The 16,615-nt window shown below is 32.7% G+C and overlaps 1 protein-coding gene across 2 annotated transcripts in view; it reads right to left on the reverse strand.

The window, feature by feature from the left end:
• The window catches only part of FAF1 (Fas associated factor 1), a 566,821-nt gene that overhangs the window by 231,461 nt on the left and 318,745 nt on the right, over nucleotides 1–16,615 (reverse strand). For both annotated transcript variants that reach the window (XM_073233907.1, XM_037021905.2), the window contains exon 8: nucleotides 3,785–3,871. In XM_073233907.1, coding sequence (XP_073090008.1) covers nucleotides 3,785–3,871 — 87 coding nt within the window. The remainder of the gene's footprint in view (nucleotides 1–3,784; nucleotides 3,872–16,615) is intronic.

Here is a 16,615-nt window from a genome sequence, read left to right on the forward strand (position 1 = left end):
GACCTCTGATTTTAAAATTCCTAATTTCTAAAATTCTGAGTCAACATTCCTTAGCCAGCGGATATGCAGAAGACCATTAGTAAGCTCAAAAGAAAAAAACAGGGGCATAGCAAAAAGTATTAAAAACTGAGGGATTTTTCTCTTTTGAATAAGCATGATTAAAACCTGTAATTAAAAAAAACATATATTCAAACTGTCTGCATTTATAATCTGTCTATACATAATTCACATTGTTAAAATTATTTCTACTCTCTGGAAACCAAGAGTGTCCTTGTTAAAGTGTAAAATGAGATTTCGCCTACTAGCAACTCCTTATTCTCACAGATGAACTGTCACAGCATGAAAACATTCCCCTACTAGTGAAGCTTCAGATACCTATTTCCCTGGTGAAAAAGTGTAAAAGGAACTGAAAGAGTTATTGAAAATTCATACAGTATCCCATACCCGATTAGAGTACAACTATAAGCAAAGAACATGTTTTAACTCTAAAGGGAAATGGGGCAACAATGTTTTAAGTGATTGTTGACTTCACTGAGAAGCACAGAATATGTCAGAAGACTGTAGTCTTCAGGTTCTCAAGAGATTCAAGATTATAGTGTACAAGAATCTAATTATAAGAACTCTAGTTCTTTGTCCTATTTCCCAAGTCAAAAGGTTAATGAGAAGTACACTGAAGAAAGCATCTGTTACTGCAAAGTATTTCTCATGCAAATAAAAATGGAAACAAAAAGTATTTTAATCTAGTTCTTAATTAACTTTAAAAATTACTTTATTGATGTGTAATTTACATGTCATAAAACTTACTCATTTTTAAGTGTTTACTCAATGATTTTTAGTAAATATACACAGTTGTGCAACCATCATCATCATCTAATTTTAAAACATTTCAACCATCCAATCTATTAACTTCCTGATCTAAGATATTTCCACAAATTCCTGGAAGTCACTGATATCTACAGCTACTATATTTTCAAAGCCAAACAAATTTCTGCAACTGAACAGGCAAAGTGAAACTAAGCTCACTTTTATTGACCTTTATAACCAATCCTCTGCTCTGGCAACGGGAAGAAAATGTTCAGGTGCTTTCTCTGAAAGTTAAATCATTCTAAGTATTAAGTTATGGCACACTGTCTTGGAAAGAAATTAATTATATTTTTGTTGGTAACACATTTCAGGCTGTTTACACAGCTGACATTTCTCAGCTGTACCCAATTCATGCCCTAAGCTGTGAGGACGATTTGTTTTGTGGCAGATGCCTCCACTTGAGTGATTTAAATAAGTATAAAAACACCATGCCTGCAACAATATAGATTACAAGCACCAACCTTATGAATTATTATAATCCCAATGAAAGAAAGGTTTCATGACATTTCTTTGGCAAGGATCTCTTTAGAAGACCACAGTTATAAGCCATTTTTGCCAAACTGAAGCACTGGAGCTAGTGGATCTGCTTATGGCACCAGATAAAAGCAGCCTGGCCCTAAACATCTTTGTTGTATCAAATCATGCAGCTCAAAGCAACATCCTGCCAATGTGGCAACATTTGCTCTGGGGAGGTGTGGGCAGGCATGTTTCACAGGTTCTGGGACAAGGTGCAAATATGAATAATGAGGCAAAAAGAATGAAGCCTCTTAATGGAGATTCCCTCCTGTGTGTGCTGTGACTCAGATATAGCACCAGGTAGTATTAGTCTTGGATATGGTCAGTTTTAGCTGCTTTCCATATTTTCCTACGGTAGTGAAATTGCATTAGAACTCTTTGATAAAAAAATGTTGTAATAATCATTAAAAGGTGGGCCTCATAAAAGACTGTGCCAACTCAGTTTAATGATTCAACATCTAAAATGTATAAGGCCTTATGCTACAGAATTTATTACATTTCACTGAATTTGTCAATCATTCTTGGAACTTACATCTGATAAGCCTATCTCAGTCTGCCTTCTACAAGTGTGGGGTTCAAGAGCAGTTGCTTTTCCAACCCTATAAAGCCCCACAGTTCTGGACTTTATTACCTTATGTTCTTGCCCTTATACCAGACAATTACTTTTGCTTTGAACTTTTTATTGTAGAAATTTTCAAATATATACAAAAGTTAAGAAAATAGTATAATAAACTCAATATATGCATCACCCTATTTCAACAGTAATCAATAGGTGGCTAATTTGCATTTATCTATATACTCTGACTCATGCCTTCAACTGCACAGGTTATTTTGAAGCGAATCTCAGAACCATTTCATTTACTTAAACCAACCAGTTCTTAACTATGATCCTTTTCTGAGTTGTCAATAATAATTATAATACTGACTCTAATTTGAGTGTCTACTGTAAGCCAAGTACTATACAGATATTATTGCTAATCCTCAATACAATGCTACTAGTGAGGAAACTGAAGCTCACAGAATTTAAGTGACATGCTCAGATCTTTATTATTTTCTTTTATAATATATTTATTTCTTATAGCAGGTTATTAGACAATGCTAAGACATTTCTGGTTTCTTCATGTCTCCCCAGATAGATAGAAGGTTATCATTTATGAACATTACTCTCTTATTTTCCTAAAAATAAAGGTAGCATGTTTTCTGTCAAATTTCTTACTCTAACAGGGGAAGAAAAACTGAAACAAAAACCACATCCCTACCTATTTAGTCATGGACAACCAGACAATAATTCTAATGATATACTATAATATCTATGTTAAAATCAATGGTTTATAAATAAATAAAGTGTTCACATACACATTTTTTTTTTCTGGAAGGGTTCACTTAAAAAAAAATTGTGCTACTTAGTGAGTATTTTAAAAGCTTCACAATCCACAAATTATTTTCTAATGGTACAGTGTTTAAACTGTGGAATAATTAGACTCGGGTAACATATACCATAAACAAATTATTTAAAAATGTTTCCATCTTTTAAAAAGAATTCTTTTATATTAAAATATATAAAGATGGTGCTGAGAAAGGAGGAGGTATTATTATCCAGATGGAAAAATATTTACTAAAATACAATGTCTGTAATATTTACAAAAAGGTAATCAAATTCTTAGCCATGATCATTATTTAGATATTGCTAGATGTACAGAAAGCCTCAATTTCTTTTAAAAATAGACTTAGCTTCAGAATTCTTGAAATATCCTCATTTTTTACTTAAAAAATGGGTATCTGTTTAGAACAACCAAGATTATGGATAAAAGTGGCTATATATAATTTCAATTGGTTTTCTTAGATGATAAAATTTACTCTCTTAGAAAAGAATAATCCCTGCAGGGTAGAGATGGGAAAGGTTTCAAAATTTATAGTGGGGAAACCACTGTAAGTAGATATAATAATAGGTAAAAATGACAATCTTTTCTTCCAGTTTTTTTATGGTAGTGAAAATTATAGGTAAATTTAAGAACAGAGTGCTAATAATATTAACTATAAAAAGTAACTTTTTAAAAAAGTGCCAGTCTACAAGGAAATGTAGTATTAAAGTTAAAAATAATTATTAGGTTATATTGAGATATCTGTAATTCAGGAAAAAATTTTGGTCAAATCAAGCAGCATCAAGTTCCTGACAGATAATGTAACCTTACCAACAGACTGCTGATACAGGGGGCTTATGACATTTGTTCTGTAAGTGAATTTGAATTATTACAAATATTCTTATTTTCATATTATCTGACTTACAAAATTCTTTCAATGGAACATACAAAGCATTTGAGCCTGCTTATTACAGCAGCCAATAAGACTGAAAGTGGCAAAAGAGAGAGGATGACATGAACCTGATAACTCAACTGTCACTTACTGAGTCATCTGTGGCAGAAATTGGCCAGCCCTCCCATAGCTGATGGCGAACAGGGATGCTTGTAAGGTCATACACATTTCTCTTTACCTATACAAAAGAAAGAGCATAATTAAAATAGGGTTTCCACATGACTTATAATAGTTGCCAGTCAGTTTATGTGATATACACTATATTTCCTCTGTTTTCTTCTATATTCAAGACAAGAACTTGAAACTAGAAACACACAAGTCAGAAAAACTTTGTAAAAAAAATCTAAGTCAAATCTGAAAGCAGATTCTCAATGAAGGCTAGACGAAATAGTTCAAGAAACAGCGTCCATTAATTGTTTTTATATTCTTGGATGGTTTCAAGTTTCTTTTCAGTCAAGAAACTTCAGGTACATGATTCACCTAGGATGGACTATAATTATAAATTTTTATAATCTATTTAATTTTTAAAATGACTCAAGATTCAGACAAAAGATATTTCAGGATTCCACGTAGGGGAGAGATGGGTGATAGTCTTTTTGGGGAGAGGGCAGGAGGAAAAATCTGAAGTTTTCTGTTTGATATAAGTTTCAAAGATATAAAAACTTATTAATAAAAGCAGCATAAGTTATTTCTTTGAAATTATCCTAAATCAAAAACTATTTCAACAAAGTGGTTATTAACTGAGAGCCATATATTTAAATACTATTTAGGCCCTTCCTGAAAATACAGTAATGATACTTTTCATTTTAAGTACTATTAAAGATGAAAAACTAATTTTTCTCAACATGTAACATTATGTCTTTCAGTTTAAGAGAAGAGTAGGTAATTTTATCAGAATAAAATATTTGAAGTTTAAATTTTATGTTGTCTAGTAATTAAGAAGTATGTCTTTCTTCATTTTTCTAAATAGGTTATAAAAATTCTATTTCATCCCATATTTACAAATTAAATAAATGGACGAATTTGTGAGAATGGAGAAATTATACATCTTAACTAATTCTTCAGGTTAGTTACAGTATTACCCTACTGTATTAATGAATTGAAATGTTGCATATAATCTGTTCTATAATACAACTTCAATATAGAAAATAAGCAGCAGTCATTCATGTTTTAAAAATGCAGCAGTCTAAAAGTACCATGTTGTCCAGTTACAGCATTCAGTATCACATTACTATTTATTATACCTAAGCACATCTAAGTTACCCTTCCAGTGAAATGGAGATATATAGTCACTGGGGAAAGGAAAAAAACAAAACAAAACAAAACATGGAACTCAATCTATTTTTATCTCTAATGTACACCTGTGAAAAAAAGAATTAGTAAATGAGAACAGAGGAGCTTGGGGGCATGGCTTGATCCTCACTCAGTTCAAACAAACCAGCTTTTCTTTAGAGGTTCTTAGCAATGGCCAGTCTACCATGCAATATTTTGTTTATGGTCAGTCACATCAAGTTTGGAAATTTTCATTAGTCATTATCAATCCAGCGACTTAACCAAATGCAACTAGGTTAACCTCTGGCCACTTGCACTAGCTAAGGCTATTTATTCATGCTTAAACATTTACATTAATAAAAGAAAAGGAAAGAACAGTAGAACAGAGTATGAGGAGACTTCAGGCCTCAAGACAAAAAAAGTTCCTTTCTTAAATTTATTTTTGAATTATGTTGTCTAGATACACCAAACTCCATCAGGTATTTTGTGTGTGTGTGTGTGGCGGGGGAGGCGGGGTGCGGGGAAGAAAAGCAGGACAAATATTTACATCTATTGGAAAGGTGGAAAGGCTACCCCAGCTTTGGAGAATATACACAAATACTATGAGTTGAGTATATAAACTAATAATTTCAGAGTGGAATTCTTTAAATTCCACCTTAATTCCAAAACACAACAATAGGGTATTATGAAATAAACAGTATTTTTCTTCTTCCATTAACTCATCTGTAACTGCACTGAATTGAATAGCATTCCTTTGCTATTCTAAGCCTGAAAAGCATGTTCTGGCTATAGTGTTATGTTGGTATAAAGCACAACGCCAGACTGATGTGCTGCACAAAAGTGATCAAAGTTAGAGTAATGTTAGCCATTGCACAAGTATTTGGCTTCATTGTTCTCCCAGAATGACATCTGTTAAGCAACCTGTCATAGAATAAACTGGTTAATGCAGACAGAACCTGACTAGGAGGGTACAATGTAAAGCATATTAGGCTAATATCTGACTGTTCTAACAGAAAAGCTAAATCACAGAATTTCTGAGATTAAGCTAAAAGAATCTTGTGTTAAACCACAATCACTAAACAAAAACTTAAGTGAAAGCAAACTACTTTTTCAAAAATAATTCCATGATTTCCAATGTTGCAACCATAGGCAGATTTCCCCTTATATGGAAGAAAGACAAGTGATAAAATTAGCAAAAGTACAAAATGAGTGATGGTTTTATTAGAGGAGATATAAAAACTCTACTATATTGATGGTTTTATTTAATCAAATTTAACTCACAATCTTGTATGGAAGGAAAAATCCGAAATATATACAAAGCAAAAATAAAAATGGTACTTTAAAAAAATTAGTATTCTAGGAAACTAGAATGACAAATACAGCTGTGTATAAAATGACACAGATGAATTTAAGGTCATCATGAGTCAAATGACACAGAGATCTCTCAGGGAGGGAAGAAGGATGGAGGAATGGAGGAGGAAGAGAGGAAGAACAAAAGAGAAGGGGAGCAAAGGAGACAAGAGAGAAAACTGCAAGAGTGATTGATCTGAGAGAGACAGAAAGAACACACACACACAGAGTGGGTTGTTATGGTTGGTATGACCAACTGCTATTATTCTGTTACTTCTGATAGAGTTTCATCTTTAGAGATTTGTGTTAAATTCCACTTAGGGATAAGTGGCACTTCACAGGTAACACTTCCTAAGGGCCTTTTTGTCTTACACATTTTCTTTGAACAGCATTGGCTCAAGATCATGCCGAATCTCCATAATCTTTTCAATTCTTGTTATGTATTAAGCTCTAAATCTATGAGATTTCAGACTGCTAAACTATGCAAATATTTCAGTTAGTTCTGAAGAAACTTAATGTTTTGATTAGTAGCTGAACATCAAAATTATGCTATAAATTATACTGTATTTTGGATCAATGTTCTAGATTGACAGATTTTCCAGTTTGTTCTAAAAAGACAGTTTCATTTCTTCCCCATTACTTTAGATGAGATAATTGTTTGTGAAAAAGTAAATATCAGATTAACTTGAAATAGTGTAGAATACAGTACTGATTTGTTTCTTTATTATTTGCTTTTCATTGTAATAAACATTTACTTACACACTTTAATTAAATGTGAAAAGCTAAGCAATGATCTTCCCTTCAAACTTTATTCCTCATTATAGAAATTTTCAGTGACAAACACAGCACTGGGGAAAAGATCATTCTATCATGACCTGTTCAATATAAAATTATTTAAGATACTCATTTCCCACAAAACTCTTTCTTGAGTTCCATATATTTTCAAATGGTTTTATTTTTTAGTTAAATTTTATCAGAATTTCTTAGAAAAAATTCTTACAAAGTTATGCTGTTAAAGGCTAAATTCTGAGGCTCAGATTAGCCTCAAATGAGTTGTTTGCAGCTATTCAAATTGAAAAATATAAAACTTAGTAGATAACTTTGTCAGGTATAATAAAATCATTCCTTATGAGCTAAATTTGGTCAAACTAGTGGAAAACATTTCAGGGAATTTTAAATGTCTTGTAGGTATTATCAAGTGAAAGCAGATTCTGACATTAGGGAAGCCACAAAATTTCAGGTATTATGGCATAGCAAGCGGCAGAGAACTAGATTTCTAGTCCCAATTCTGCCTGGCTGTTAATGTGGGTAAGCTGGTAGAACCTCTGTGAGATTTACTTTATTCACTATTAGAAGAGGATAAAACAAGACCACTTCTGATTTCCAAAGCCCTAAAATCCTATTATTTTATGAAGATATTAGGGTTAATCCTACGTACAGGAAAAGAGGAGCTAAATATATTTAAGACAAGCAAGTAGTAAAGGAAAGTTTAATAAAACTATTAAGGCTTGAAAATGGAAAAAAATAGTAAATAGTTAATAAAACATATGAAAAAGGAAAACTGCATACAATTCCCAGTAAGAAATATAGATATACTAAAACTTACAGGTGAATTTTTTTTCTTAGATGAAGAAAAGCCTTAGGTTTTTTTAAAGTCTGGATTTAAAAAAAAGACTAAGTAATATTTTCCCCTCATGAGATCTCATTGAAAAATAAAGCCTGTCACATTGGTTTCCACAATAACTATTCCATCAACTAAATCAGTGAGGATATGGTTTTGCCAGAATACTACTAGCTAAGTGATATAGTTGTAAAGTTCTATTAATTTGTTGCAATATCTTTAACATTTTAGAATTTGGCCCATGATTTGTCACATATCAAACATTTTAATATAGCAAAAAACAGAAACAAAATAGCTAAGAACTGCTATCAGTTTGTTAGCACTCCAATTTCTTGATTTTCTGAACTAAGAATACGATGGCAAATTACAACCCTTACAAAAAAGTACTCTGAAACTACAGACATCTATTTCATTATTTTACCAATCTTAGAAGAAAAAGGCCTTTGGTTATACCAGAACCTGAGCTTGCCCAAATTTTAACTATATCAAACTTTGAATTCCAAGCACTTCACACTATCAAATGATGCTCTGGTTAAAGAGTTTGTTAAATAATAACTGCATTGAACAAATAAGTATTTGTGTGTCTGTGTTTAAATCAAAATAAGGCATACAGACTAGGCTCAGTTCCAGTTTCCTAGCAATCACTGGGGCTCTGAAAGGCTTATAGTTAAAAAACCAATCACTTCTGATTCAGACTGAATTTTGAACACATACTTCATGTCTAAGGGGGATTTCTTCTTTTTGAACATGTTGTACACTCATTGAAGTTGTACATGGATTTGTTTTACTAAGATGCAAGTTAAAATCCTCCTAAAAATCCTTCCTGAACAAAAACACTTGAAACCGGATGGTGCAAGGGGAATGAGAAGGTGGCATCAGTAATCAAATGTTAATTAGCAAGCTCTTTTCCCCTTCCCTCAGGGCTGGCCTGTGTTGGAGAATTCAAATCAGAAATCAATGCTCCAAGTGTTTAACTATTACTTCTTCTCATTAACCATTTAAAAGACTCAGCAATTCTCTCCTCATAAGAACAGTAACTAGAGAGATTTCTTTTTCTGAAATACCATCTTTCCAGAAAACAATGAAGATGTTGTCTGAAGAAAACTACAAAATTCAGGTTGTTCTCAATTGGGCTTTGAACTGACTGTATTCTGCTCTTTACAACATTTAACTGAATTCATCATTTCAGCAACTATAAATTTTGCTTTGTATACCATACTTAAAAAACTTACTACACCTGATATTCATCTGTAACAAAATCTGACAACTAGCATCTTAAGAGGTTACTGGGAATTATGACAAAAAAGCTAATCAAATATGGAAACTAGTTTCAATGTGTATGTTTGGAATTTAGCCATCCTGAAGAAACTACCAAGGATAAGATCTAACACCTTCATTAGAAGCATGGTTGTATTCATAATTTCCTATTTGAAAAGTCTGGTGTGGTGAAAATGATATAAGAATTGCAAGGTTAGATCACATTTAAAGTGACTGAACAATGATCATAAACTTATTAAAATGAATTAATATCTTTAAAGGTTAAACCTGATTTTAAAAAAGAATTCCTAAGGTGCTAAGAAAATACTTAGATGAGTAACGCTGAGTATATTTCACAAATAGAAAAGATACTAAATTTTAAGAATTTTCTGGGGGAAAAAAATGTTTAGAGAAATTGTGAAGTTGCACAAGTCAAAATCATAGAATGTAGTTCTTAAAGTGTGGTACCTAAACAAGCAGTATTATAACTTGGAAACTACTAGAAATGAAAATTTGGGGGACCCACCCAGACCTAATATATTGGAAACTCTGGGGTCCAGCAATCTGTTTTAACAAGGCCTCTAGGTAATCCTTGCCCAGCTGAAATTTAAGAAGCACTGATTTGGGATATGTAAATTTTATAGATTCTCCTAAATAGCCAGCCAGACCTCTTTGTTTACTGATTCTAAAGTTCTTTCAACTCTTTGCCTAAGGTGGCCATTATTTTTTAGAATGTATATGATTAATAATGATTTCTTACAGAAATTCTAGAAAGGCTTTAATTTTGTTTGAATGATAAAGTGATTGTTCTTAGTCTAAGAAATTAATGAGTGATGGCACTACCTCTTCACTACAGACTTCACAGCACTGAAAAAACTGATAATAATTGATAAATAATCATCATTCAAAATCTGTTAATATTTAGGGGTTTTTTTTTTGGCCTTAAGCTTACATGTGAATGCTTTATGGCTATAATATATATTTGGACATGGCTTTAAAACTGAAAATCCAAAATAAATTATCTATTGGTCACACCAAGTAAACCTGGAAGATACCTATACACATCAATTGAACTGAAGAAATGTCTCTACATACCAGAGAACTATGTTTGAAGCAAATGAAAGACTAAACTGTTTGTTGTTTGTTTTCTTTCATAGGCTAGCTGAAACAAAACCAAAAGGAAAAACAGTAACAGGTTAATCTCATAAAAGCCAGTCAAGATCTTGTCCCAGAGGGCAATATTTATTTCCTCTCTATACTTTATGGAAGCCATGAGAGAGCAAAGCTTTCCTAAGTATTTAATGACATAATAGCTACAAATGTTTTTTACTGCCTGCAATGAATAAAACATCAGTCACTCAATAGGTGCTCTTAAAATTTCCCCTTTTAAAATCAAGTAAACTAATCAATTTCTAATTCCTCCTATAAAGGAAACATCAATTAAATCAAAAGTCAATCCTCTAAATAACTGGATCAATTATAAGAATATGTTTAGGTGTTAACCTAAAGCTATTTTATAAAAGTTCAATTTTATATACTACTTCAAAGATTGGTCACATAAACCAAGAAATTCTTATATACCAGAAATACTTTGATTTTTAAGTCTGAATTTAGGAGACAAACAATTTGATATGATGCCAGAAGCAGTGTACAAATAATCTTTAGGACATAATCAAACATGTAAACCAAATATTTAGCTACAAGGATATTCACTGCAGCCTTATTTATCATCATACACACATAAAACTGGCACAATCTTAATATCCAATAATAGAATAGTTAAATAACTAAGTGAAGCATCATGCATCCATTAAAATGATGATACAAAACCAGTGTCAGCAAAGTACAGCCCAGAGGCCAAATCCATTCTGCTGTCTGTTTTTGTAAATAAAGTTGTACTGGAAATCACCACTTCCATTTGTTTATACACTGTGGCTGCTTTTACCATGATGGCAGAATTGAATAGATGCAGCAGAGACTGTGAAGCCTAAAATGGCCTGTGAAGCCTAAAAATATTATCTGGCCCTTTACAGAAAAAGTTTGCTGATCCCTATGTAGAAGAATATTTACTAATATTAAAAGTTGCTATATGTCAAAGAAAAACAAGGTTGCAAAATTATATACATTTCTACTTGTTACATATACACATATATGTATATGTACATATGTATGTATACTGCATGTATGCACATAAAAAAGATATACAACAAATGTTAAAATTTGTTCCTCGTACCATTGGATTACGACTCATTTTATTTTCTTCTGTATATCTTTTTAAAGTTTCTGGATTTCTGAAATAAATCAAATATTTTTGTTTTGATTCAAAGTAAAGACATGCACTTAAGAGTCAGAACAACCTGGTTTCCATTTCAGCTAATTATCTGAGTGACCCTGAGCAAAGAAAAGGGGAATGAAAGAGAATGGGAATTGAACACTTACTGAACATCTTCTATAGACCAAGAACTTGGCTTTATGTTAACATATCATCCTCACAATGATTTTTTATATGTATTATTATCTTCATTTTACACAAATTTGGAAACTGAGGGCTCAGAGACAATAAGTAATTTGCCTAAGGTTACTCCAGCGAGTAAATGGTGAGATTAAAACCGAATGTAGTTTTATGAGACTGAAGTCTAGGCTCTTCCATGACTATAACATATCTTCCTTAGCCTGAATTTCCTCTTCTGTAAAATATGGGGTGTGATAACTTATCTTTAAAATGCTTTTCTGCCTGACACTTTTATAACTGTAACATGTAAAAATTTTTCATGAGATCATTTATACTTACTCTGAATGGCGGGCAGTAAGTGGTAATAAGAGTGATCAACTACAGGCAAAACCTCTGTCATGAGAGCAAGTGAGCCTTTTCACACCTGTTGTGCTGCAACAGGGAACGGACAGCAGTTACAAGACTGTCAGTTTTGCACTTTTAAGTGCTGTAGAGAAAAGACAACTGCCAGATCAAGTAACAACTTATTGTGTCAACAACTGAATGCTGCCTTCTCAGTAAGAGGGCAGTTCCTGGTGTCACACACAGCTGGGAAAGAAACAGCAAGATAAAAATCTTTCAAGGAAAATAAATCATGGTGAAAGGAGAAAAACAATTAAATGGTAAATAAACTGTATAATGTGAGGGTTAGCAAAGGCTCTTTTGAGTCTCCACCCTAGAGTAATATAATTTTGTCTGGAATAAAAGAATATGAAGACATTCACACTATGGGCCTGCTTCTTCTACTTGCCAATATACAGTAGAGCAATTATGCTCTACCTTGTTATTCCAGTTTTTCTTCTCTTAATAGTTGGGCTCTCTTGCCAACCCATCTTCTATGCTTTTGGACAAATAAAACTCTGATCAGGTATTTGTTTTATCTGCAACCTCTCTGTAAGTTCTGAAATAAAATTACATCTCTAAGGAAGATGTGTGGCAATGCCATTAATCTACTCTACCAATTTGTTTTTTATAGAACTGTATTTTCTTTTAAATTTCACATACACACACAAATTAAACTACTACTTGCCCAAATGTCATCAGTTATTTAGTGTGTAAATCAGGATGATAATGCAGATTTTTAAAATTCTTAATCCATTTCTTCTTTCTTCTTCAAATTATTTTTTCTTCAAGACCATTGCTTCTTTATCAAACTTCATATTTTTAAAAATGCTGACAATCTTACTGTTTTTGGCAAAGACTCATCTTTACACTTTGATAAAAGACTATCTTTTCCTACTCTGGTAGCACCACACTGAGGCTCAGATATGATGTTTATGTTTGCTTTGCTACTTTCTTTTGCCCATCTGAGCCTTTGCCCTTCTCTGAGAAGCTGAAAAAAAGTGGTGGGAACCATCAGTAATGGAACCTCAGTCTATAATCAGGTCTCTTAAAATTTTATCTTTTCTTGTTAACAAAAAAATGCAAAAAACAAAGACAACAAAGGGACTTAGTGTTGGGGTCTGCCATGAATACTAAAGTGGCCTGGGGGTGTGGCTCATCAAGTGAAAATAAACCATTCAAGTCACCCACATCAAGGAGAAAGTTTTGGAACAACTAGGCCAGTGTTTGCATTTGGGGCCCTGGAGTCAGGAGAGTTACATTTTCCTTCACTCTACTTAACCAAGACAGCAGAGACAACCTATTTAACCTCTCCTTTAGGAAATATTAAATAATCTCTTCCAAAGAACAGCCCTGAGAGATATTTATGAGTGTGTCCAGTCAGGTTTTTTATTCTAACTTGCTACTTTTCAAGATTTCAAGCAGTACTCTGAGAGATGTGTGGGTGGGAGGGTAGAGAGGGGTTATCTTAAGGAAAAAAAAGCAACCTTGGCTAAGAGCAAAGTTATAATAAGAGGGTAAGCACCAAAATTACATACCTAGTTAATTTTAGGTGAATAAGGTACAGTTGGAAACTGGTTCTGACAATTTAAAGCTTATCAAAATGAATTGACACTATGAACAAAAGTCTAATATTGCACACCAAATCCTAACTAAGGACTGATGCTGCCAAAACTCAGAAGCTCCATACAAATGGCTTTTAATTACAGCAGTTAAAATCCCACCTCAAGGATTTCACTGTTAGAGTTGGCTCTTAATTGTAAATATAGCTACTTTATAAAGAAAATAACAGGAGTACCTTACCATCCCCACTTAATATATTATTAAGACCAGAAAATTAAAAAAAAAAAGATTCATTAAATAAGCAGGCATTCTAAATAAACTGCCTGAAGTCTTATGTTAAAAAAATTACTCCTATTTATTCATTAACAAAGCTATTCCTTAGCTCATCTCTGCCATAACCTACTCTATTCAAAACCATATGGGAAAGAACATTAAAAAACCTCCACAAACCATGGACTTCTGGTATTAGTGCTACACACAGCATACCCCTATTCATTATTCTACCTCCCTTGTTTAATCTATCATTAAGATTCAGTGACCCTACACTAAATTTAAAGCAGATCCTTCCTTCCTCCCATTCCTAAATTCACATACTTTTCTAGTTGGGGATGCCCTCAAGTATTAACAACTCTACGGGGTTTCTCTAATCTCAGCTCTGAGCTATGTCATGCTATAGAACCAAGAAATTGCTGTTTTACATCTCTAACTATGGAGGCTTCCATAAAAAAGGACCATATAATTTACTTAATAAGATAAAGGGGGAAAAAAATCACCATTTAATAAGGTTTTTTTTCATTGTATATGATAAAAGGGGTACATGGAGATACTGTCATATACTGTGTTGTCTTAAAAGTAAATAATACCTAGAGGCATTACTTCAACTGTATTCACACAATTTAGAATATGAAAACAATGGTGAAAACATCAGATGTTGAGTATCTTAATAAATGGAAAAACAAAGAAAAAAACATGTTGACTTAATATACAGTTGATAAAGCAATCATTTGGGTAGAAGAAATTTCAAGAAGTTAGTGATCTAGTACATATTAAACTTCATTTCAAATTATAAACAAAAAAAATTTAATGTACAACGTGGCAAAATAAAGGCTCAAGGAATTGTGTATGTGATGGTTTACTAGTGCTAACAGCTTTCTGTGATGACAGAAATGTTCTATATCTGTGCTCTCCTATAGGGTGGCCACTAGCCCCATGTGGCTACTGAGCACTTAAAATATACCTAGTTTGACTAAGTAACATAATTTTTAGCTTTATTTAATTCTAATTAATTTAAATTTAAGTAGCTATTCTAATAGCCATGTACTAAGATTACTTAAGGAAGTAGGGAATATAGAGCAACATGAAAACATACCATTGATAAAACTATGTATTTACATGCTTCATCTCATTCTTTTTCTTTATAGTCCTTAGGACATAATGGTAAAAATATTGTGCTAACTTTTTACTTATATTTTCATTGGAATAATGGATTTTTAAGTAGCTTATAAGGATCAGTAGGAACTATATGCTGTTAAGTACCCCAATATTGAATGAATAGTGGTAGAATAGATGTAAATCTATCTTAGTTAAAAAAAAAGCAATAACGGATTATATTATAATCATTAAATATGCAAGATAATCAAAACTTGCTTAAATATTTAAGTTTGCCTTACATAGCTACCACATTATATGAATCTAATAATTCATCAGTTCATTCTCATTCATTCACAAAATGATTACCTAGAAACGATTACAATGACTTCAATGTAACTAAAATAATGTTGACTGTCTACCTGGCCATTTTTTGAGAGAGTGATGATTCAAAATTAACTCCTACTTTTTGGGCCAAGTTCCCTGAGGTATTCATAAGAGCAACCTAGAAAGAGACAGATGTAATGGATGCAGGTCTGACCACTACCAGTATCAAACTCAGTCCGTTATTGATTCAGTAAGTTCTTACTGATCATCCATTACTTAAATGATTACAATACACCAAAGAAAGCGCTGGGTGAACAAGATGCAGACCTCTATGCTCTCTTAAGGAACTAAATCTAGTTAGTAACAAAGTTTGTGAACAGTTATTTACAATACAAATACACTTGTTACAGGATTTTTTAAAGGTAAATAAATAACTGAATTGAATGAATGAAAAAAATGCAGATGGGACTAGAGAAGAGGGTTAAGAATTAAACATAAAATACTTCTGCCTCCATACAAAAAGCAGATCATCTTTTTATTAGTGCTAAAAGTTAGAGTGACATTAAAAAGTGTTTTTAAAGGAAAAACAAAATGTATTGCTAACAAAGTACTAGAAGAAATTCTCACTGCATTTACAAGCAACAAACTTATTCTAAACTTAACAAGTACATTCACTGACTGCTAACAGTTCATGAGCATTCATTCAGTTCTCCAGCCAGTCAATGAATATCAGCTGAGTGTCTACTATGAAGAAGGTGCTATTTTGTAGTAGTAACTAAAAGAAACGAAGTCTCTGTCTTCAGGGAGTGGGAGGTGGAGGGACAGAAAATAAATAAGTGAATATGTAAACAAGATAATTTCAGAATTAGGTAAGTTCTACAAAGGGTGATATTAGATTCCTACCATTCATTCTCTATTTCAGAGGGGCTGAATCCTGAATGAGAAAGTACAAGTCCAGAAGGGTGCCAGGCAGAGAAAACAAAATGCAAAGGTTCTGTCAGGTGCTTTACAAGAATATATTCTCAAATTCCACTATCAAGTTCAATGCAGCTTTTATTCTTTCTTTATAGAAAAAGCAACTGAGGATCCAACCTCTCAAAGTCAGTAGCAAAAGCAGGATTCAAAAGGAAATAAATAGGATTCTAAGGCACTTTCTCTTTTTTACTGCACTATGATGCAAACTAGCAATAGAAAATTTTGCTCTTTTTCAGTAGATCAACCCCTACTCTATATTCCTTGCCAGAAATGTTACCCACATTTTGGCAAGGAATGTAGAGTAGTTGGCTAACTCTTCCATCACAGATTTGGGACATACATTAGTTCAACTAGAC

The sequence above is a fragment of the Manis javanica genome, chromosome 4 (genome assembly GCF_040802235.1).
Source record: "Manis javanica isolate MJ-LG chromosome 4, MJ_LKY, whole genome shotgun sequence".
Lineage (NCBI taxonomy): Eukaryota > Metazoa > Chordata > Mammalia > Pholidota > Manidae > Manis > Manis javanica.